Source organism: Phocoena phocoena, chromosome 6 (genome assembly GCF_963924675.1).
Source record: "Phocoena phocoena chromosome 6, mPhoPho1.1, whole genome shotgun sequence".
Lineage (NCBI taxonomy): Eukaryota > Metazoa > Chordata > Mammalia > Artiodactyla > Phocoenidae > Phocoena > Phocoena phocoena.
Window position 1 is genome coordinate 19,818,695 of NC_089224.1, and position 25,780 is coordinate 19,844,474.

The 25,780-nt window shown below is 36.3% G+C and overlaps 1 protein-coding gene across 1 annotated transcript in view; it reads right to left on the reverse strand.

Annotated features, from left to right (window-relative positions):
* Positions 1 to 955: 955 nt before the first annotated feature.
* LOC136125001 (serine/threonine-protein kinase MRCK alpha-like) overlaps positions 956 to 25,780 on the reverse strand; it is a 34,939-nt gene continuing 10,114 nt past the window's right edge. Inside the window, 7 exon segments of the mRNA XM_065879859.1 lie at positions 956 to 1,086; positions 2,949 to 3,033; positions 4,169 to 4,266; positions 11,314 to 11,910; positions 14,700 to 14,771; positions 15,898 to 16,114; positions 17,740 to 17,821. Of these exon segments, the coding sequence (XP_065735931.1) occupies positions 956 to 1,086; positions 2,949 to 3,033; positions 4,169 to 4,266; positions 11,314 to 11,910; positions 14,700 to 14,771; positions 15,898 to 16,114; positions 17,740 to 17,821 (1,282 nt within the window).

Here is a 25,780-nt window from a genome sequence, read left to right on the forward strand (position 1 = left end):
TGTGCAGCAGAAACTAACACACCATTGTAAAGCAATTAAACTCCAATAAAGATGAAAAAACAAAAATTTTAAAAAGGAAACAGTCAATTTAGATGAATGCCTCATGAATTCTCATGTTTGAAATCAGAAGATCTTCAGCCTCATTTTCAAAAGTACTACTTTATTAAAAATTATTACTTTAGGTATTAATCAACAGAGATGCTACTGCAATCAACTTTAAGAGACAAAGACAAAATTGTACTGGTGACTTTTTCAAGGGCAACTGATAGGTATATCCAATTACAAATTTGGTGAATGGAGAGAATATTCAGTTATTCTGTGCTTCCCAGATACTTTTAAAAATTTAATTATCTTAAAGTTTTTGGTACAAATCACATGGCATTTAACAGCCACAGACATCAAAGAGGCTCTGCCCTATTATATATTTTTCATATAATTACGGCTCCTTTAAAAGAAACAGCACTGCTCTAGAGAAGTTTTTATTTGTAATCCAAAGAATATCAGCTTATTTTTCCACTTAGTTATAGAAATTACCACCAAGTAATAGGCAATAAGAGAATGAAAGTTCTTTTATAAAGTCAAAGGAAGTCATCTCCAGAGTCAGAGAGTAATCAATCCACATGCAGCTCAGTACTATTTATTCCTTTGCAAAATGCTTCAGTGACATACATTATGGTGTGTATACACGTGTTCTATATTTGCATTATGTGGAGGCTTAAGTACTGAATTTCAATTATTCCACATTCACAGAGAAATATATCCACGTATTACACTTCCATTCATACTCACTACATAAATGTTTTCTTTAAAGTTGCACAGAAAAATAAACATAACACTGCTGCAAACAGATGTCTCCACCTGAGTTTCACAGATTTATTTCTTTTTCTTCCAAATTACATCAAATATCACATGGTCCTCAAGTGGTCCCTCTGGACCACACGTGAGAGGGTGGTCATCATAGCCCCTTCAGTAGCATCCCTTTCCCTCTGGGAACCCGGAAGGAATAATGATGCTTGCTGCTGTGGTGTCGGACCATTTTCTTCTGTTGATTATCTGATGTTTTGGGAAATACCAGCTCATCTCCACCTATATGTATTTTAAAACAAAAAAAAACCAATGTCATTCTTTAAACTGTTAAAAAGCCTCACATCCAGTTTCTCATGTTAATTTCACAACTGTTAATTAACTGCACAAATATCATACTGCTCTGATTTTTTTTTTTTTTTTTTTTTTTTTTGCGGTATGCAGTCCTCTCACTGTTGTGGCCTCTCCCGTTGTGGAGCATAGGCTCCGGATGCGCAGGCTCAGCAGCCATGGCTCATGGGCCCAGCCGCTCCACTGCATATGGGATCCTCCCGGACCGGGGCACGAACCCGTGTCCCCTGCATTGGCAGGCAGACTCTCAACCACTGCGCCACCAGGGAAGCCCCCTGCTCTGATTTTTTAAAGTTAAAAATGGATGAATATGGCAAATTTCTCAAGAATTAAAACAGTATTAATGAACAGAATTTAATGTTCAATGTAAGCAACACTTAAAAATGAATTTATTGCGACTCTTATCTATAAAATGACATCATTTCACTGGAAGGAGAGGGCAATCATGTTGGTGTCTTTCCAGTTTGATTTGCCCTCACATTTCTATGCTATGTTTTTCTCCTATCAGATTTTTGTGGCTAAAGGGTATCAAAACTGTCTGTTATGCTTCAGGGGCAAGCATAAAAGGCCAGTCATTCTGTAAATGAAAACAATTACAATAATTGTAACTGAGCAAAGCATTTCTGAGGTCCACTGCTGGAGGAAGAGGTGCTGAGGTAAGAGTCATTATCTTATTCTTCTCTCCTGGAGGTAAGAGTCATTCTCTACTTGCTGCCTCCTCTGATCTTGGGGAAAGATGCACCTTCTTTAGACTCAAGACTTACTCTGTTTAAGTTATTAAAATCTAGAAGTCAACAAAATGTCACCCAGAAACACTCAAAACTGTATTAGACTACAAAAAGAAAATAAGAGAGCTTCTTATAGGTTAAATTGTGTCCCCCCAAAATATGTCATACTAACCCCCCCAGAGCATGTGAATGTGAACTTATTTGGAATTAAGATCTTCGCAGATGATCAAGTTAAGATGAAATCATTGGGGTGGGGGGCTAATCTGATTGTGTCCTTATAAAAAGAGGAAATTCATACACAGACATGCACAGTGAATATGCCACATGAAGATGAAAGCCGACATCAGGGGTGATATATGTAAAAGCCAAGGAACACACAGATTGCCAGCAAGTCACCAGAAGTTAGGAGAGAGTCCGGGAAAAGGATTTCTCTCACAGCCCTCAAAAGGAACCAACCCTGCTGACATCCTGATCTCGGACTTCTGGCCTCTAGGACTGTGAGACAATACATTTCTGTGGTTTAAGCTGTCCAGCCCTGTGGCACTTTTTAGCAGCCCTAGCAAACTAATTCTCTGCTACATTAAGTATTCCATGCTATGAATAAAATAAGAAAGAAAGATAAATGAATCCCTGTGGCTTTTCTCACATTCCAAATCTGCTAGAGTCTAAAATGTAAGCGGGAGAAGTTGGAGCAGCATGGTGGGGTGGGCCGCATCTGCTTCCCCTGTGTGCACTGCAGCTTGGAGCACATCTGGATGCACAGCCTGATGGGAAGTGAATGAATTTTCACAGTGAGCATTCAAATGGTAGATTAGTGTTTCCAGGTGCTTATGTCCAACCATCAGTCCTGCTTAAAAATAGCTGGAGTGTGCCACAAGTAAATGCTTTTATCTCTACTGCTATGCAAGGATGAAGGAGAACCACTTTGCCAGGAGAGCATCCCAGAACTGTGTGTAAAGGGCACAGGTGTCCATGTCAGACCCTCACTAGCTCTGTGACCTTGGACAGTCAGTTAGAGACATGATCTCTTAGAAGTACTTCTACTAAGAAGAAGTCATTTCTTACTTGTCTTCTTATTTCTGAAATATATTAATTTGATTGTCTCCAAAAGCAAAATATTTAGGAATCCTTCACTATTCAAGCGTTGACTCTAAAATAATAAAAAAAAAACAAGATTACCATTTCAGTGAATACTTTTTTAAAATTAAGTTATAAGACTATTTTCTTACATATAAAGAATTAAGAATAAATATATTCTACTTAAACTCCCCCCCCTCAGAATAATGTAGTCTCAAAAAAAGACCCCAAAAACATAAATTAAAGAAAATAAATGGTGTTACAAACTCATATTGATAAAATTTCAGAAACATGAATATCATAGATTAAAGAAATCTGAACACTAACTTAAATAGCAATATATTTCATTTTTATATTAACTTTTAAAACGTTATTAGTAACTAAAAAATTATCCTGAGAAGATTCATCTGCCTTGTGAATTCATTTTATCAAACAGTAAATGTGACTTGTTCACGTTTAGAACGCTGGAAAAGTGTATTTTAATATTTTATGTAGTGGGACCATTCTTAAAAAAGCTTTTCCCATTGCTTATATTGTTTAAAGTGAGGCAAAATCTCACATATAATTGTAAATACTTCCTTCATCCTTTCCTGTATAAACTCCTTTTTGATGGCTCCTGCTATGTATACACCACATATGCCAGAATTTAATCATTCTTAAATCTTCCGTGGTCTTTTAACAAAATAGAGGTTTTTACTTATAAATTTTATGTAAATTTTAGATTATTTGTAGAAAAGATACAAAATTTTTATTTTATTATGAATCTGTGAGAATCTAATTGAGAATCCTAAAACACAGTTTTGGCTATATACTTTTCCTTTTTTTTTTTTTTTTGCCAGTAAAATTTTCCTTCACAGTGTGCAAAATTATACTAAGTGAGAATTAGTAATAAACACAAGTAACTAAACTGAATGTGGGAAGTAACATCTATAATGTATGCTATAAATATTCATATTATATTATATATATAAATAAATAGTACATTTATTTATTTCATGACAATCCTACCTTATATAGTGCAACTAAATATCACAAAATAGCTCTTGTACTAGTAAAAAAATTAACCAATTTGGGTTTTGGTGGTTATTTTCACTCTTAGCTAAGCCTTCAAATCACCAAGTGCACATTAGTAAGTACAGCAAAGGCACAACTGAGTTTCCATTTTCAGTCAGTAATTCATCAGTCACATGATCTCAATGTCAAATCACCTTCTTGAGGGGGATGGTTTGGATCCATTCCATGGAGTTCACATCAATGATATCCACTGCATTTTCACTGTACACTGAGAGATATGGGGCATTGTAACCTGGGAAAAGTGGAGCAGGTGACAGCAAGCATGGACTTCATGATTCACTTTTTACTTGGAATTTTTATTAGGATAATTATAGATTCACATGCAGTTGTAAGAATAACACAGAAAGATCTCTTGCATGCTCTGCTCAGTTTTCCCCAATGTAACATTTTGCAAATCTAGCATACTGACATTGATAGAGATGACCTATCCATCTCAAGCAGATTTCCCCAGTTTTACTAGCACTCATGTGTGTGGATGTCTGTCTGTGTCTGTTTGTGTGCGTGAAGGTATATACAATTATATCATCTGTGTAGGTTCAGGTGTCTACAGCCAAAGTCAAGATACAGAATAACTCCAAGGATCCCTCATTGTGCCTTTTTATAATCTCACTCACCTTCATTCCATCCTCCCCTCCTTCCTTAATCCCTGGGAATCAGTATATTCTGTACTCCATTTCAAAAATTTTGTCATTTCAAAAATGTTACCTGAAAGGAATCAATTTCCTCTAAGATCAGGAATAAAACAAGGTTATCCACTCTCACCACTATTGTTCAACATAGTTTTGGAAGTTTTAGCCACAGCAATCAGAGAAGAAAAAGAAATAAAAGGAATCCAAATCAGAAAAGAAGAAGTAAAGCTGTCCCTGTTTGCAGATGTCATGATACTATACATAGAGAATCTTAAAGATGCTACCAGAAAACTACTAGAGCTAATCAATGAATTTGGTAAAGTAGCAGGATACAAAATTAATGCACAGAAATCTCTTGCATTCCTATACACTAATGATGAAAAATCTGAAAAAGAAATTAATGAAACACTCCCATTTACCATTGTAACAAAAAGAACAAAATACCTAGGAATAAACCTACCAAAGGAGATAAAAGACCTGTATGCAGAAAACTATAAGACACTGATGAAAGAAATTAAAGATGATACAAACAGATGGAGAGAATTACCATGTTCTTGGATTGGAAGAATCAACATTGTGAAAATAACAATACTATCCAAAGCAATCTACAGATTCAATGCAATCCCTACCAAACTACCAATGGCATTTTTCACAGAACTAGAAAAATTTCACACTTTGTATGGAAACACAAAAGACCCCGAATAGCCAAAGCAATCTTGAGAAAGAAAAACAGAGCTGGAGGAATCAGGCTCCCTGACTTCAGACAATACTACAAGGCTACAGTAATCAGGACAGTATGGTACCGGCACAAAATCAGAAAGATAGATCAATGGAACAGGATAGAAAGCCCAGAGATAAACCCACGCACATATGGGCACCTTATTTTTTTTGTGGGGGTGGGGGTTACGCGGGCCTCTCACTGCTGTGGCCTCTCCCGTTGCAGAGCACAGGCTCTGGACACGCAGGCTCAGCAGCCATGGTGCACGGGCCAGCCACTCTGCAGCATGTGGGATCCTCCCGGACTGGGGCAGGAACTCATGTCCCCTGCATTGGCAGGCGGACCCACAATGACTGTGCCACCAGGGAAGCTCTGGTCACCTTATTTTTGATAAAGGAGGCAAGAATATACAATGGAGAAAAGATGGCCTCTTCAATAAGTGGTGATGGGAAAACTGGACAGCTACATGTGAAAGAATGAAATTAGAACACTCCCTAACATCATACACAAAAATAAACTCAAAATGGATTAAAGGACCTAAATGTAAGGCCAGACACTATAAAACTCTTAGAGGAAAACATAGGCAGAACACTCTATGACATAAATCACAGCAAGATCCTTTTTTACCCACCTACTAGAGACATGGAAATAAAGACAAAAATAAACAAATGGGACCTAATGAAACTTAAAAGCTTTTGCACAGCAAAGGAAAACATAAACAAGACTAAAAGACAACACTCAGAATGGGAGAAAATATTTACAAATGAAACAACTTACAAAAGATTAATCTCCAAAATTTATAAGCAGTCCATGCAGCTCAATATCAAAAAAAAAAAAAAAAAAGCCCAATCCAAAAATGGGCAGAAGCCCGAAATAGGCATTTCTCCAAAGAATATATACAAATTGCCAACAAACACATGAAAGGATACTCAACATCACTAATCATTAGAGAAATGCAAATCAAAACCTCAGTGAGGTATCCACCTCACACCAGTCAGAATGGCCATCATCAATAAATCTACAAACAATAAATGCTAGAGAGGGTGTGGAGAAAAGGGAGCCCTGTTGCACTGTTCATGGAAATGTAAATTGATACAGCCACTATGGAGAACAGTATGGAGGTTCCTTAAGAAACTAAAGCTAGAACTACCTTACGGCCCAGCAATCCCACTACTAGGCATATATCCCGAGAAAACCATAATTCAAAAAGTCATGTACCACAATGTTCATTGCAGCTCTATTTACAATGGCCAGGACATGGAAGCAACCCAAGTGTCCATCGACAGATGAATGGATAAAGAAGATGTGTCACATATATACAATGGAATATTACTCAGCCATAAAAAGAAACGACATTGAGTTATTTGTATTGAGGTGGATAGACTTAGATCTGTCATATGGAATCTAAAAAAGTAAAAAAAAAATGGTTCTGAAGAACCTAGGGGCAGGACAGGAATAAAGACGCAGAGGTAGAGACTGGACTTGAGGACACAGGGAGGGGGAAGGATAAGCTGGGACGAAGTGAGAGTGGCCTGGAAATATATATACTACCAAATGTAAAATAGATAGCTAGTGGGAAGCAGCCACATAGCACAGGGAGATCAGCTCAGTGCTTTGTGACCTCCTAAAGGGGTGGGATAGGGAGGGTGGAAGGGAGACGCAAGAGAGAGGAGATATGGGGATATATGTATATGTAAAGTTGATTCACTTTGTTATAAAGCAGAAACTAACACATCATTGTAAAGCAATTTTACTCCAATAAAGATGTTAAATAAATAAACGGAATCATATGGTATTCATGATTAATTATATCTGCTAAGCCCAAATACATTATAAAAAATACCTTCAGAGTGGAATCCAAAGAGAATCCCATAATAATATTATAATTATCATATAATAGCTGCCTCAAAATCTTTTTTTTTGATACACAGGGTTAACATAAATTAAAATGGCACATAAATGATGCGCATGGGTCAAATTATATAGTACAACACATATGTAAAGTCTGACAACAATCTTTCTAACACCTACATCTAACAGCAGCTTTATTAAGAAATTTCATAACATTTCAAAATCTATGGTTCCTAAACCAGGTCAACTCCCAAAAAGAATATAGTGTAAGATTAAAAAAGTATATCTGGGGAGTGAAATTGATGAGCAAAACAGAAAGAACTTCCAGCCAGTAACATTTTTGGAACTTTCCACTTTATTAATAACAACATCTTATGGCTCCTGAATACTCACCTCAACATGAATATGTCTCCCCATTAAAGCAACAGCAATATAATTAACAACACTTCCTACACTCATGTTGTGCCATCTCTTCCCTTTCTTCTGTGGTCAACTCTTGAAAGTGTCATTTACATTTCACATCCTCCACTTCCCAGCCCTACTGACACCCAGTCCATGGCAATCTGACTTGTGTCTTAACCCATCCATTAAAACTGCTCTCACTACAAGCCATTAACCGTCCATTATTCCTAAAACCAACAGACACGTTTCAGTCTTTGTCTTACTTGAAAGCTCAGCAATACTTGCCTCCTACAATTCTCCCTCTCAGTTTCCTTTGTGGGCTTCTTGCTCTCTGACCATCTCTCTAATATTTATGTTTCTTGGTCCTCTGGCCTATGTCCTATTCTCTCTCACTCTGTTTATTCTTGCACTGGAAGTACAAACTCAGTGTGTCCAAGGAACCAGGCTGATAATGCCAGAAACTAGTCATTGATTTTAGCTTTACAACAAATGGGATGGCCAGACATTGTGTGCTCTGATGCATTCAGCGTGACATACAAAACTAGTAAGAAATTACTCTTATTAGAAGCCATTAATGCTCATTTTCAGTTGTAGGAAATTCAGGATGTAGAGGAAGAAGTTAGAAAGCACCACGAGGAAACAGACAGATACAGATTGTAGAACATCCTACAGTAGAGCAAATCAATGGTGTGGAAAACAACTCAGGATTAAAAGATATTTAAGAGATAACCATAACATGCCATGTGTGGACCATTTTTGGATTCTGATTCCAAGAAATACACTGTCAAAAGAGATGTCTTTATGATAATCAGCAATATTTGAATATGGACTACTGGATGGTAAAAAAGAATCATTGGTAATTTCTTCAGAGGTGATAATAGCAATGTGGTTTTATGAGAAAATGACCATATTTTTAGAGATGTATGTTAAGGTGTGTAGAAGTGGAATGAAAATAATGTTTGGGATTTTATTTCAAATACTTCAACAACTCAACAAAAAAGAAAAAATATTAAGCTATCATATCCCTTCCTCCTCTGTCCATCCGAATCTGTCCCACCTTGTGTTTTATTATCTCAGTAATATCAGTGGCATCACTCATTTTCTCAACTAGGAAATCCTGATTCTCTGGTCCCTGAGCTTCCACTTCTAATCAAAGCTTTGTAAAGCAAAGTTTTTTCAATTATATCTCCTCAATATCTCTCAACTTGTCTCCTCTCCATCCCAACTGTCTCTACCATACATAATTTTAATCCACAATTTCTACAGTGACCTCCTAGTTGGTCTCTTGGGCTCCAGTCTCACCTCTCATTTATCGTTTACCTCACCACTAGAACCTAGGGATGTTTCTGAAGTGCAACTCTAACCATGTCAGTGCGTCTGTGATCTGGTTCATGAGAACTTCTCCAGTCCCATCTCTTGAACTCTTATCTTGAACTCCATGCCTGAAACAGTGAACTTATTATAGTTCCTCACAAAATGCGATATCAATGGCCTTTTCCAGTTATGACAGAGTCATCTGCCATTGGAATTACCCTCCCACCATCAATACTTATAAAAATGGACAAGTCATATGAAATAACTGTTTTTAGGCATTAGTTAGTAGGAAGCACAGGACTGCCATTCATAAAAGAAGATAAATATATAAGGTGGGTCCCACATTCCCCTGTTTCTTTGCCTAAGGGAAATTTCCAAAACTGCTATGCAGGAAAATGGAACCCAAGCAGAGAGTTGACGTTTTGCCAGACAGAGGAAACAGATTCTAATGTGTCTGGAATTTGCAAGACAGAGTACTCAGAGGAAAGAGCCACAAAGAAAGGTGTCCCAGAAATCTGCACAGCTGTTCCCTTGAACTTCCTGGCCAAATCCAAAACTGCACACAGGCAGAGCAAGATTCCACAAGACTCACACAGAGCATTGAGAGTGAACAGAAATTTCATAGGTAGTACAGTGCTGGAAAGACATTAGATTTCTGAACCAGAGTAGAGAGACATTGGTGAAAACCCTAGGCATTCAGTTGAGACCCAGAAAGGCCATTCTTTGGGCATGAGGACTAGAAGAAAAGACAAAATAGGCCCACCCTAACAAAGTCTAATTCCAAGCCTCAGCAAAACTAAAGTAATTCATCAGTAGGTTAATTGTTTGTCAGAACAAAACACACAACACCCTCTAGAGATATACATAATATAACCCAGAGTCCCTGTATCATAGCATTCATAATGTTCAGCAAAGATTTAAAAAAATAATAAGACCTGTAAAAAAGCAGGAAAATAACAGCTTTAATCAAAAAAAGAATCAGTAGAAGCAGACCCATAGAGGCCATATGTTGGAATGATTATAAATAATTGTATAAATAGTTTAAGACTTTGTGAAAAAATATAAACAAATTGGCAGAGAGGAGAAATCTAGCAAAGAAATGGAAATTTCAAAAAAAATACTTGAAATTATAGAACAGAGGAATATAATACCTGAAATGCTTAAAAATCCCTGGACAAACCAGGCGTAAAAGATCAGTGAAACTGAAGATATAATCAGTATAAATTATCTAAACTGAAGTAGAGAAGGAAAAAAAGATTTTTAAAAAGCAGAGCCTCAACAACTTGTAGAACAAAGTCAAGAGGTGTAATATACATGTAATTGGATCTCCAGAAAAGAGAAAATAGGTTAAAAAAAATTTTAGAAAATATAATGCCTAAACATTTTCCAAAATTAATGAAAGATATCAATCTTCAGATCCAAAAAGTCCTGAAAATCCTCAGCAGAATATATACAAAGAAACTCACATGTAAACACATCGCAGTCAAATCGCTGAAAACCAAAGATAATGAGAAAATCTTAAAGTTTGCCAAATAGAAAAGACAGAGGGAACAACAATAAAAATGGTTGATTTCTCACTGGAAAAATGGATACCAGAAGAAAATAGAATGACATTTTTTAAGTGCTGAAAGAAAAAAACGCTTCTCGTTTTTTTAGCTGGCCTTTCCAGACTCACCAGTTTGGATTGTGTCCCTCCTACATGCTCCTGTAGAATACTGTATTCCCCTATCACAGCACTTGCTTAATTTAATTATTGATCTCATATCATGATTATAATCTCAATAAAGATACAGACTATTTCACCATGTTTAATATTGTGCCCTTAACTTTTAGCATAGTAAGTTCATATTAAGTGCTCAATTACTATTCTCTAAGTGAATAAAAAATGCTGTATTAAATTTATAAAATGATGGCCTGCATCAATGAAATATCAAATAGGCTAAAATTATTTAGGAACATTCTATGTAGACTTTACATAAGCTAAATCTAAAAGGCAAAATGTAATCTACTTAGTAAATATTTCTTATGGTTAATTAATGCTTATGTGATTTTCAGTGACCATGAAGATATCTACTTAGGACCTTACAAAAAGCAACAACCTGGATTAAGAATATATTCAAGGTAAATTATCCAATGAATATAGTATAAATTAAAGGCTAAGTTATTTCACATGTATGACTTAGATATAACTTCTTTAGAGCTATTCTACTTAAAAAGACATAGACAACTTAGGAAAATTCTTCAGTGATGTAGTTTTCAAAAATAAAACCGTCATTAACAATATTTAGTCATATGATATAGAATTGTAATAACAAGGTTGGAAAGGTACAGAGAGACAAGGAAATAAATTGTAAGATAGCCTTACGGCAATAACTTGGATTTGCTGGCCACATCAGTTCAACTGGCCTAGATCTGAGGCCCCCGTTGTCAGTGTAAACGCCAACGCTCTTAAAACATAACAGATACGCAGTACTAGAGATCTCAGTTGCACAGAGAGCGTCCACTGGTTGATGTGCAATAAATGACAGTGTAGGGTCATGGGAGTGCAGCATCCTGTATGGAATTCCTTCTCTCCTCAAGGGGTATCTCAGGAATCCTGATTGGAATCCTACACAGAGCTATTTGCTGAAGATGCTCATCCACTGGACATTGGTTGGGATTTGGAGCTCTTTAAATTTTCTGTGAGAAATTTTCTTGCTCTGAAACAGCTCATAACAGAAGATTTGGCTTTTCCTAGCCACACAGAGGCATGTATGGGCCCCTTGGCACACTGTTCCAGAAATCATGGTCTCACACCCTTTGGTTTCTGCCAGCTTGTGAATATCAGTCTTTCGTCCATCCAAAGCTGACATGGGCAACAGCTGCACATGGTGACTTCGTCTTGAGATCACTGCAACCATCTGGCCATGGGGGATAAGCTCAATCTGGTGAATCTTCTTCATGTAGCCAATGCAAATAATTTCTACACAAGTAAGCATATTTGTAAGTCATTTTAAAATTCTAAATAACTTCTGTTTACTTATTTCAACTGTTCTCCAAATTTTACTCATAAGCAATTAAGACATTTTTCCCAATAAAAATGATCTGATAAATCTTCTTAGTGTCATTAACTTGAGTAATTTCTCTACAAATAAAACAGCAAGTCACCTTCAAATAGCAATGTTTTCTTACTTTTTAATTTTCTTTATTGAGGTATATTTGACATATAACATTATATTAGTTTCAGGTGTACAACATAATGACTCAATATTTGTGTGTATTGAGAAATGGTAACCACAATAAATCTAGTTAACATCCAACATTGTAGATAATTACAATTTTTTCTTGTAATAAAAATTTTTAAGATCTACTCTCTTAGCAACTTTCAAATACACAATACAGTATTATTAACTATGATCATGTTGCTGTACATGACATACCAAGGACTTATTTATTTTATGATTGGAAGTTTATACCTTTAAAACCCCTTCACCCATTTTGCCCATTACCCCCACCTCTGGCAACCACAGATTGTTTTCTGCATCTATGAACGTGTTTGTTTAGATTCCACATACAAGTGAGGTCATATGGTATTTGTCTTTCTCTGACTTCCTTAACTTAGAGTAACAACCTCGAGGTCCATTCATGTTGTCGTAAATGGGAAGATTTCTTTCTTTTTTATGGCTGAATATGATATTCAGCCATGAGATATATATATATATATATATATATATATATATATATATATATATACATATATAATGTATGTATGTATATATATCTCACATTTATCCATTCATCCATTTGTAGACATTTAGGTTGTTTCCATATCTTGACTATTACAAATAACGCTGCAAGGAACATGGAGGTGCGATATCTTTTCAAGTTAGTATTTTTGTTTGATTTGAATAACTATCCAGAAGTGGAATTGCTGGATCATATGGTAGCTCTATTTTTAATTTTTGAGGAATTTCAATACTGTTTTCCATATGGCTGCAACAATATACATTCTCATCAACAGTAAACAACGGTTCTCTTTTCTCCACATCCTCAACAACACTTATTATTTCTTGGCTTTTTAATAATAGCTATTCTAACAGGTATGAGGTGATATCTTATTGTGGCTTTGATTTGCATTCCCCTAGTGATTTTGAGCACTTTCATGTATCTGTTGGCCGTCTGTATGTCTTCTTTGGGAAAATATCTATTCAGATCCTCTGTCTATCTTTTAATCAGATTGCTTAGTTTTTGTGCTATTGAGTTTTATGAGTTTTTATATATTTTGGATATTAACCCCTTATCAGCTATGATTTGCAAATATTTTTTCCCATTCGGTAGGTTGCCTTTTCCTTTTGTTGATGGTTTTCTTTGCTGTGCAGAAGAATGTTTTCCTATTTTAAAATTCTTTCCAATTTTTACTCCAATGGATTTAAATCAGGTTCTAATAAAATCACAGACATAAACTCAAAGGGTAGGTTTGAGAAGGACCAAAAAGGGATAGGAAGAGCATAAGAGATCAAAAATTATATAGGTTAAAAAAATAATAATAATTATTCCATAGATAACATAATTACCTTAAACATAAAATTAGCATAATAAAGCACTAAACTCAGTCCTGAGATTCCAGACAGCAAGGCGAACACCCTCAATGTCTGACAAGTGGAAATATACTGCTTTTTTTTTTCTTTTTCTTTTTTCTTTTTTTGGCCTTGCCGAGCAGCTTGCAGGATCTAGATCCTACCAGGGATCAAACCCAGAGCCCCGGCAATGAAAGTGCCGAGTCCTAACCACTGGACCACCAGGGAATTCCCAATATACTGCTTCTTTAGGGAAAAAAACTGTCTTTTTTTTTTCCGGCACTAAAGTGATTCTTTTATTACACAAGTATTTGTTGATTGACTACTATGTGCCAGGCACTGTTTAAGTGCATAAGATACAGAGCTGAACAAAAAGAGACAAGTCCCTGCTCTTATGCTGGCACCTGGTGGACCTTTCATGGGTCTCCTCACCAGGACTGAGTCACCCAGACAGCATGGGAAGCCTTCAATGGAGAATAGCTAATGCCCTTCAAATGCAGGTTCTCCTTTAACTAACTTATCATTAGAGTGCAAGACATTCAAGAGAACATCTATATTACAATGACTCCTCTTCATTTCATCTACTCCCCCATTTCTCCCTCAAACAACCATTAGATGCAAACAAAAACAAACAAAACAAAAACAGAAACACAGAACTCTGCGGTCTTATCTGGGAAGTATTCACTTTATGTTGTTACTCTTTGAGGTGTCAATGTACTAGTGGGGGAGGGGGATTCAAGCAGAAGTGTTTCCTTTCATGAACCAACTTGAAGATGGTAAACTAAGTTCTTACAACGCACTTATTAGATAAAATCACTTGTGAAGATATTTGGACACACTACTATATATAAAATAGATAACCAAGAAGGATCTACTGAGAGCTCTACTCAATCTTCTGTAATAACCTATGTGGGTAAAGAATCTGAAAAAGAATGAGTACATGTGTATGTATAACTGAATCACTTTGCTGTACACCTGAAACTAACACAACATTGTAAATCAACTATACTCCAATAAATTTTTTTTTAAAAGATATTTGGGCTCTGGAAGATTATGGATCTCTGAAAGTAGAAAAGTCATCATTTGACTTGAAAGCACATCGAACCAGATGTGGAAATTTTCTTTTACAGAAAAGAAGAGAACAACCTGATATTATTATTATTAGAGTTTAAAGTTATTCCAGAACAGTAAACACTCTCCTTATCATCTAAGGTAACGTGGACAACAAATAACCCTTCTTCACTTCCCAGAGCGATTCTTTTGTGATCTATATTTGACACATAAATTAAAATATCAAGTATTTTGGGGGGCAAACATTAAGTGAAGCTAATAAAATAAACTGGACAAGTTTATCAATGTTGAAAAAGTTTCAAAGTCAAATTAAATATATATTTAGCAATACTACAGTGAAAAGAAACATAAGAATAAATAATTGGCACTATGATTTTTCTTTCACATTACAGAAATAAGCATAATAAAACATTACTTTTCTCAATAGAAAGATCATTTTGCAAAGTAATCTTTATGAATACTTGGAGAAAGTATAATATTCAAGTAATGATAAACTGTCAAATTTTCTATAAGTGATGTTTAATGAACGAAAAAATTTTATAAAATAATTTGGTGACCTTGGCCTGAGCTAAAACAGCATGGGGAGGTATGTCACAACATAGTGAGAACTAAAAAAGTGCAAAGATAGCACATTAAGTGAAGACTTTGAATACAAAGCACAGATTTTACATATATAAGCTCATTTAATCCTCTCCATAACTGAAAAACTGGAATTATCTGCATTTAACACATGAAGTTTAGTAGCTAGCTCCGTGACCCCCAGGAGGAAATAGCTAAGTGGCTCTATTGTCACCAGCATCTAATGCAGAAGAAATGCTATTTAAGAAATGCAAGTATTCTTGTCTATTGATAAAACTTTCAGTATTGATCTTAGCAATTCATTCATTGATTCACTTGATTTTCACTTATTTATTGAGTATTGGACATTGGGATTTGAAAGACAGTCTCTGTCCTTAAGGTAGGTAGTTCACAGTTACACACAGGGTCACACCCCTTATGTGTTTGGGGCCAGATGTGTTTGGGAACTCATAATTTTTCAGACTTGAAAAGGTAGATTGAAAAGACTTGAAAGGTAGATTAAAGAAACACCCTTTCAGGCAGGGCCTGGGGAGCCATCGTATAATCAAATATATTTTTGCAGAGAATCTGATGAGTAGCTGTGGGATAGAAGTGGAAAGACAGCCCTCCACCCCCAGGTAAGCCTCATTCACTCAGGTTTTGCTGACAAATGAATTGTGGATAAAGTTAAGGTTTTCAGATTTCAACATTGGGGCTGTGGTGAAGTGTAGGAACCTAGCGAGATAAATGTTGTAAATCCATACCTATGATTGCAGCTGTCTGGGTGGTTTTGATCAGGGGTAACTTGCTGTCATAAGCCTCTTTCAGAACATAGACTGAGCGGTCTCTGGAATTACTTTTTCTCAATATTTTGTGCAATTCACTCAGCACACCCACCCACTCACTCTTCTCATTCTCGCTATTTGCTAAGATTGGGATTGAATATCTATTACTAGATGCTGAGAGCTGGGAAGCTGTGACCTAGAATGATTTAAGGAATATCTAGGTTATAAGAAAGCAAACATTCTTTATGCCAGCCTGTCTAGCATTTTTCATAAAACTCACCATTGTTAAATGACACTTGTAATACAGTTACCCTCTTCCTAGTAGTAAAATAGATGACGTGAGTATCAGAAGCAGGCCAAAAGCAAAGTGTCAGAATCACGTCTATTTTGATCCTCATAAAGCCACTGGTGTTCTCTGACTACCTAAAATCTTGTACTTCATCAAATGAAAATAGCTACCATTTATTGAATGCTGACTCTGTACCAGAAACTGCTCTAAGAAATTGACAGGTGTTAATTGATTAAATCCTCACAGAAACCTCAGTGGGTAGTTACTGCTATTCTCTCCATTTTATCAGTGAGAGGACAGGAGTACAGCAGGGTAGAATGCAGGCAGTCTGATGCCAGGACCTCCACTCTGAGACTTTCTATTTCTTTAATTCTAACACACAGCTTTGCATCTTTAGATTATCTCTGAAACGGCAATATGTTCTGCAATGGCAATCATCATAATCAATTGTGATATTACAGAATGTTAAGGAGTTTTTTGTTGTTAAGTTAGAAATATTCAAAAACACTTGTTTTCCTGGTTGCTACATGCCTATAACTTACATTATACTAGTAAATGGCAAATCAGATTTAAATTTTAAGATATATGATTAAGCTAGCAGAACTCTAAATTTATATATAAAACTTTCTTTTGTGAGCATGAAGTTAGCAGCAATGACTTTATAAATTCCCACTGTAAGTCAGTTCCAAATGGCCAGGTCTTTGTAGTCTCTTGGTGGTTGGGTACAGTCTAAATAGATGTCTATCTTTGCACTAAGGAACTAAGAATACTCCTGTCTGGCCTTTGTTAAACCAAGATTCCTAGGTTGACTGTAACCACATGGGTCTCAAGGGGATAACAGCCCTTTGCTTTCTCTGTCACTTTATTTAATCCATTCCAGAATCACTTTTATTTTTTACATGAATTTTAAAGAGCAGAGTGTCTATATTTTAGAGTTTGCAAAACAACATCTTTCCCCAATTTTTCCATTTTGTACTCTTGGTTTGAATCTGAATTATGACTTCAAAATGTTGCCTCAGAGAAGACTTACTTTACAAAGTACCTTTAGTTTTAGAAGTTGTGTATTCATGCTACTGCAGGTCCATGAATCGATGACCTTCCTCGTCTGATCCGGAAGTATATGGTCTCTCTTCCTCTGTTACTGTTTTTTCCTTCTTCTTTCACACCCCCCACCCCAGTACCATTCTGCTTTGTAAGCTTCCCCTGTTTTCAGCTATGAATTATATCTGTCCTGTTATCTTAGTGTGGAATGAATGGACACCCTCAGGAACATTTTTATTTTAAGTCTCAGATTTAACTGTAGAATGAAAGACGTGACACCTGCAAAAAGCTATTTATAGTATTTTTGAATAAGAATAAAGGGCTAGATTTCTTGTGGCAAGTGGGAGAGGGAGAGAAACTATCTCACAGCACTTCTAAAATCTCAACCTCCAGGTACCTTCAGTAACTCAAGGAGCCCTGACCCCTAGGAACAGTCAACAAAGGGATGAAACAAAACATACAAGGGATCCAATGGCAGTATGCACACTTACCTTAAACATACGAGGCATTTCCTTTCTCCTTGCAGGAATAAAATCAGAGGGCCAGACTGAACTAACAGAAAGTGCTCCATCCCTGAAGGAAAAGCAAGACACTGGGAGTGAGTAGAATCACCTGAAAGTGAGTAAAACAATAAATAAGCATAATCCTCAATTTTAATTTCCCTGATTTTTAACATTCTTCTTTTCAGTAACTGACAGTGGTCAAAATATTGTATCAACAGTACCCTGCCTGTCGCATATTATCAGAAAACACAAGTTAACTCTGGGCTGTCCCTGATTCACCGTTCACAGGGAACTAGGAAGGAGCACCTGTCTGACTCCAAAGCCATGGTCCCTAGAATATGGGCCATGTGCCCTCAGATCAGCTCATCTGTATATTTTTTAAATGTTACCAAGATAGACTTGACATATAATGAACTGCACGTTTTTAAAGTGAACAATTAGGTAAGTTTTGATTTATGTATACACCTGTGAAACCATCACCACACTGTAGATAATGAACATGTCCATCACCCCCAAAAATTTCTTTGTACAGCTTGCAACCCCTACCCCCCATCCTTAGCACTCCTCCCTCCTCCCCCACTGATCTGCTTCCTGTCACTCTAGATTAATTTACATTTTCTAACATTTTATAGAAATGAAATATACAATATGTGGTCTTTTTGTCTGGCTTTTTCTCAGCATAACAATTTTGTGATGCATTCATGTTGCCATATGGCTGAATACTTCATTTCTATTTATTGTTGAGTAATATTTCATTGTATGGATATGCCAAAACATATCTGTTCACCCATTAATGGGCATTCGGTTTGTTTCAAGTTTGGGGCTGTTTTAAATAAAGCTGCTATGAATGTTCATGCTATGCTTTCTCTTGTAGAAATACCTAGGAGGAGAATGACTAGATCATATACTAGGTGTGTGTTTAGCTTTTTATTATATGATTTACAAAGCAATATATGAGAGATCTAGGTCCTCCACATCCTCCCAATACTTGAAATGATCTTTTTAATTTTAATCTTTCTTATGATATTAAGTGGTACCTCATGGCTATTTTATTTGAATTTACCTAATAATTAATGGTGTTGAGCATGTAAGTATCTGTTATGTGCTTATTTGACATATGTATCTTCTCTATTGAAGTATCTTTTCAAATCCCTTGCCCATTAAAAAAATTTTTTTTTAATTGGGCTATTTTCTTATTATTGGGGTGGCCAAAAAGTGCCTTCGGTTTTTAAATAAAAATAAAAGACACATTTTTCATTTTCACCAAGAACTTTATTGTACAATGTATTCACCCTTTCTTTCCACTACCTTCTGCCAGTTTTCAGGCAACTCCATAATTCCATCTTCCCCAAACATTTTATCTTTTTGAGCAAAGAACTGTTCCAGGTGCCTTTCACAGTCTTCCAGGGAATTGAATTTTTTTCCATTAAGAGAATTTTGTAAAGATCGAAATAAATGGAAACCCGAAGGTGCAATGTGTAATGAATACGGAGGATGAATCAGAACTTCCCAGCCAAGCTGTAACAGTTTTTGCCTGCTCATCAAAGAAACATGCCATCTTGCGTTATCCTGATAGAAGATTATGCGTTTTCTGTTGATTTATTCTGGACGCTTTTCATTGAGTGCTGCTTTCAGTTGGTCTAATTGGGAGCAGCACTTGGAATTAATCGTTTGGTTTGCCGAAGGAGCTCATAATAGAGGACTCCCTTCCAATCCCACCATATACACATTATCTTCTTTGGATGAAGACCGGCCTTTGGTGTGGTTTGGTGGTGGTTCATTTCGCTTGCCCCACGATCTCTTCCATTCACATTGTTTTACAGTATCCACTTTTCATTGCCCATCCCAATTTGTTGTAAAAATGGAACTTTTTCATTACGTTTAAGTAGAGAATTGCACACGGAAATATAGTCAAGAAGGTTTTTTTTACTTAACTTATGTGGAACCCAAACATCAAAGCGATTAACATAAACAAGCTTGTGCAAATGATTTTCAACACTTGATTTAGATATTTTGAGTATGTCGGCTATCTCCCACATAATTATAACGTTGATTGTTCTCAATTAATATCTCTATTTGATTGCTATCAACTTCAACTGGTCTACCGGACTGTGGAGCATCATCCAGCAAGAAATCTCCAGCACGAAACTTCGCAAACCACTTTTGACGTGTTTGATTAGTCTCAGAACCATCTCCATACACTGCACAAATCTTTTTTTGCATTTCAGTTGTGTTTTTACCTTTCTTGAAATAATAAAGCATAACAGGCCGAAAATGTTGCTTTTTTCCTTCCATCTTCAATATTAAAATGGCTACACAAAAATTCACCAATTTTGATAAGTATTTTTTTTTTAATGCACGCCGATATGACAGCTGTCACATACAATCTAACAAAATTGTTTCAAATGAAGTCAAAGACATCTTAGTGCTACTAGAGCCATCTTAGAGAAAAAAACAAATGAAACTTTTGGCCAACCCAATACTGTTTTAAGAATTTTTATATATTCTAGATATAAGTCCTTTGTCAGATATTTGGTTTGCCCCCAGTCTGTAGCTTTTATTACTTCTCTTGACAATGTATTTCAAGGAACAGAAGTTTTAAATTTTGATGAAGTCCAATTTATCAATTTTTAAATTTTACCTGTTGTGCTTTGTGTTGTATATAAGAACTATTTGCCTTATCCAAGATCAGCAATTTTTCTCCCATGTTTACTTCTAGGTGCTTTATAGTTTTAGGTTTTACATTTAGTTCTATGGTCTATTTGGGGTTAAATTTTGTATATAGTATAAAGTATAAATCAAAGTTGACTTTTTTACACATAGATATCTAAAATTCCAATTTCATTTGTTGCTAGCTTTTGCAACTTGTTGAAAATATTGTATATATTAAAGTAACAGAAAATTCAGAAATATAGTTACAAATGTTTTATACATGAAAGTATATTTTATGTGCATGTTAAAAATATATATGTAAATATATTTTATATGTATATTAGAAATGTTATATATATTTCTAGGTTTGTTTTTTTTTCAAAGTTGTTTTGGCTCTTCTAACTCTTTTGCATTTTCCTATGACTTTTAGAATAGGCTTGTCAATTTCTACAAAAAGAATTAAGAAGCCTACTGGGATTTTGATTAAGACTATGTTAAAACTATCGATCAATTTTGAGAACAATCACATTTTTTAAATACTGAGTTCTGCAATGAATGACCACAGTCTCTCTCTCTATTTATTTAGATCTTTGTTAATTCTTTCATCAATATTTCATATTTTTCAGTGTACAGGTCTTGCACATCTTTTGTCAGATTTATTTCTAAGTATTTTTAAATATTTATTTATTTTCCTTATTTATTTTTAAATTATTTTTGGCTGTGTAAGGTCTTAGTTGCAGCACATGGGATTGTCCTTGAGGCATGTGGGATCTTTTTGTTACAGCACACGGTGTCTTTGTTGTGATGCTTGGACTTGTCTAGTTGCGGTGTGCGGGCTTCTCTCATGTTGTGGCGCAAGGGCTCCAGAGCACATGGGCTCTGTAGTTTGCAGCACGCAGCCTCTCTCATTGAGGTGCACAAGCTCAGTAGTTGGGGCTCGCAGGCTTAGTTGTCCCAGGGCATGTGGGATCTTAGTTCCCTGACCAGAGATCGAACCCGTGTCCCCTGCACTGGAAGGCGGATTCTTTTACCACTGGACCACCAGGGAAGTCCCTATGTTTTGATGCTATAGCAAATGGCATTACTTATTTAATTTTGATTTCTGATTATTTGTTGCTAGTATAAAGAAATGCCATTTATTTTATATATTGATCAAGCGTCCTGCAAACTTGCTAAATTCATTTATTAGTTCTAATAGCTTCTCTGTAGATTACATTGAATTTTCTCCATAGATATTCATTTTGTCTATGAATAATTTTGCTTCCTTCTTTCCAACACGGATGTATTTTATTTCTTTTTCTTCCCTGGCCTGGATTTCCAATACAGTGTTAAATAAGTGTGTTGAGACCGAACATCTTTGTCTTGTTCCTGATCTTAGGGAGAAAGCATTGAGTCTTTTGCCGCTAATTATGATGTCAGCTGTGGGATTTTCATAGATGCCCTTTATCAGGATGAAGAAGCTCCCTTCTAAGTGTTCATCAAGAATATATGATTTTGTCAAATGTGTTTACTGTATCTACTGACATGATCTTTTCCATTTGTTCATACGGTAAAATACATTGATTTTTCAATATAAACCAACTTTCCTGAGATACACTACACTTGCTCAAGATGCAATATAATTTTTACATAATATTGGATTCGATTTGCTAACATTTTGTAGTTTTCCTCACATGCATGTGCTGATCAGTAATCTGCTGAATCCTCAAGATAGATCCTCTGTAGATCCATGCAGAGCTAGTGCATGCTCTCAATCTCTCCCTCCCTCCCTCCCTCCCTCTCTCTCTCTCTCTCTCTCTCTCTCTCTCCCTCACTCTCTCCTCTCTAGCTCTGTACTTTGTCCTGTGTACTCTGGCTACTGGGTCTCTCTGGACTCTCAGCTTTATCTCTTCAGTTCAGGGAGTTCATCTGGGTCCGCCTAGGATTCCACTTTCTGTGTTATATACTGGAAACTCTCACAAGGCAGTAACCTGGGGCAAGTATAGAGCTGACCTCATTTATTTCCCTTCATTATCTGATATCCAGAACCTTAAATCAGTTCTTTTGTTATTTCACGGGGAAGGTTAAATATAAATATGACCCCTGTTACTTCATCTTGGTTGAAAGTAGAAGTCTGTTTGATTCAGCTCACTTGATAATTTTTGGCTTCTCCAACACTTAGAACAAACTCATTTCTTTCCCCCAATGCTATCATTCTCCACTATACCCCTACAGCTGTCAATGTGACCCTCAGTTTTTCAGTCCTGATGACTTAAAACCTCAGTACCATCTGGTATTGCTACTCTTTTCTTCATCTTCCTTTTTCTGCCACTCACCATGTCCCATGAGGTAACTGTAGTAATATTTCCTGCACCTGTCTCTTCTTCTGTAATTCCTGCAGCCACCACTTTAATGCAGACACTCATTTGATCTGCAGGATGGACAATTGTAAGCTGGACTTCTTGGCTCCAGCACCACTTTAATTTTCCCTGTCCCCAAAATGAAACACACACACACACACACACACACACACACACACACACACACACACACACATACTCCCAAACCAACTTATTGAAAATCTACATCAAGAATAACTTTCTGGGCTTCCCTGGTAGTACAGTGATTGAGAGTCCGCCTGCCGATGCAGGGGACACGGGTTCGTTCCCCGGTCCGGGAAGATCCCACATGCCGCAGAGTGGTTGGGCCCGTGAGCCATGGCCACTGAGCCTGCGTGTCCGGAGCCTATGCTCCACAACGGGAGAGGCCACAACAGTGAGAGGCCCGCGTACCGCAAAAAAAAAAAAAAAACCCAGTAACTTTCTAAAGTCACCTTCAAGATTATCTAGTTTCCTGTATCAGTTTTCCAAGGTAATACCAAATTTCTGACAAAGATGACATTAGCTGAGGTGAAGAATATAAAACAAAGTTTGTGAGTTAGGAATCAGCATAAGATAGGATGAATGTAGAGACCCACAGAATCTGTGATAAGGAGAAAGTTCAGGCTGAGCAAGCACACAGCCATCACAGTGCAGGTTACACCTGGAAAAGAAGTATAAGGGAATACTATGAATAAATGTCTCACTACCTGGAGCCACAGGAAGTGAAGGGACCACCCAAGGAAGAAAAGAAGGCCAAGGACAGATGCTCAGAGACACTAAGAGAAAAGTGTAGAGGAGCCAAAAAGGTGCAGAAGAATCAGGGGGAGCAGAGAACATATTGCATTTCCCCGAAGGATACACTTCCTATAAGTTCATCGATTCAATTTTATTAAACACTTAAAGAGTGTCTGGAGTGACATTTGCAACGATGGCAGAGTAAGGATCTCTGAATGTTCTCTCCTTCATAAAAGAAATGAGAAAACTAGCAAAATTCATCAGAAACAACTTTTTTAGAACTCTATAAATTAACCAAGGTTTGTGGCAATCTGAGGAGGATTTATTTAAAATAATAATTTAAAAAAAGCCGAATCTTGGTAAGGAGTATGAGCTTTGTGGTAGTTTAACTTGCCCTAGGCCCATGCTCCATTTCCATCTCCTCAGTAGCCTTGAAAAATGACAGCCTGCATTCACAGTGCATCCTAGAAGCCACTCGACACCTGAGGGAGCTGGAGAGTAGAAGGAAGAAGGAGAAAGGAGCTGGAGTATTAGGCTTGATTCAGAGGTCTCCCAGGGAAAAGTCTATTCCCCAAGGGGAACTTATAAAAAACTATTTCATGCAAGCATTTTAACTGCATAGCTGCCTATGCAGTGCTTAACAGCTGGACAAAATAATAGACTAACCAAAACTCTTAAAAGGAGAAGTTAGAAAATGAGATATCCATAGGGGTTTTGAAAAGGTCTGACATATTGCTAAGAATCTAGAGCATCATGCACATGCATAGAACTGTGAACATGCTTAGGGCTATGCATATGCTCAGGAAAGACCAGAGAAGGACATAAGTTCTCACCTCTGGCTGACATTGGATGCATAGATAAATGTTTTTCATCAAATTTGGGAGGTTTCCTGACATTATTTCTTCCAATATTCTTGAGGCTTTGCACAAGTATAATGTGTTGTCAACTGCCTGGCTGAGTGTTGAAGAAGTGACCCTACTTGCACAGAGCTCTTCAGCAAAGTGTGGGAGATTCACTGGTTCCAGATGTTTAAAGAAATCTCTGCAAAATCATTAGCTAGCTACTAAGCTAATAAAGTAGAGACATCAAATAACTACACATGACTAAGAATAAAGACCTTATGGATTAGTTTGAAAAATTCACGGAACAAAAAAACAACCACAACAAACAACAATAACAAATCCTGGAGAAGAAGTAGAATTTGATAACTAGAGCTGACAATAGTATTATTTGAAATGTCCAGTTTAAAAAAAAAGTGATACTGTATGACTTGCAAGGAAGCATAAAAGTATGACCAATACACAGGAAAAAAGCAATCAATAGAAACTATCTCTGAGGAAACCCAGATGTTGGATTTACCAGACAAAGATTTAAATCAGCTATTTTAAATATGTTTGAAGACCTTAAGGAAATCATGCCTAAAGAACTAAATGAAGCTATGAGAATGATGTCTCACCAAGTAGGAAATATAAATAAGGAAATGGAAAATACAAAAAAGAACCAAACAGAAATTCAGAGGTTGATGAGTACAATAACTGAAATGAAGAATTCACCAGGAGGGGTCAACAACAGAACTGAGCAGGCAGAAAGCAGAATCACTGAACTTGAAGATAGGTCAATTAACATTATCCAATCTGAAGAAAAGAAAGAAAAAGAATGAAGAAAAATTAGTAGAACCTCAGAGTCCCTTGGGACACCATGAAGAATACTAAAATATATATAACGGGAGTCCCAGAAGGAGAGGAGAGAGAAAAGGGGTCAGAAAGGATAATTGAATGAAAATCTCAAATCAATATATAAACTAACTTTCCATCTTGAGAAACCAGGAAAAGAAGAGCAAACTAAACTCAGAACAAGCAGAAGGAAGGAAATAATAAAGTTTAGAGTGGAATTAATAAAACAAGAGAAAATCAAGAAAACCAAAAGTTGGTTTTTTGAAAAGATCACCTAAAATTGAAAACTTTTAGCTAAACTGACGAAGAAAAAAATGAAAGAAACCTCAAATTACTAAAGTCAGAAGTAAAGTGGGAACATTACCTCTGACCTTTCAGAAAATAAAAGAAGTATAAGGGAATACTATCAACAAGTGTATGCCCCCAAAATTAGATAATCTAAAGAAAATGGAAACATTCCTAGAAAAACACAAGGTACTAAAGCTGACTCAAGAAGATGTAGAAAATCTCAATAGACTTATAACAAGTAAAGAGATTGAACTAGCAATCAAAACATATCCCATAAAGAAAACCTCAGGACCAGATGACTTCACTAGTGAATTCTACCGA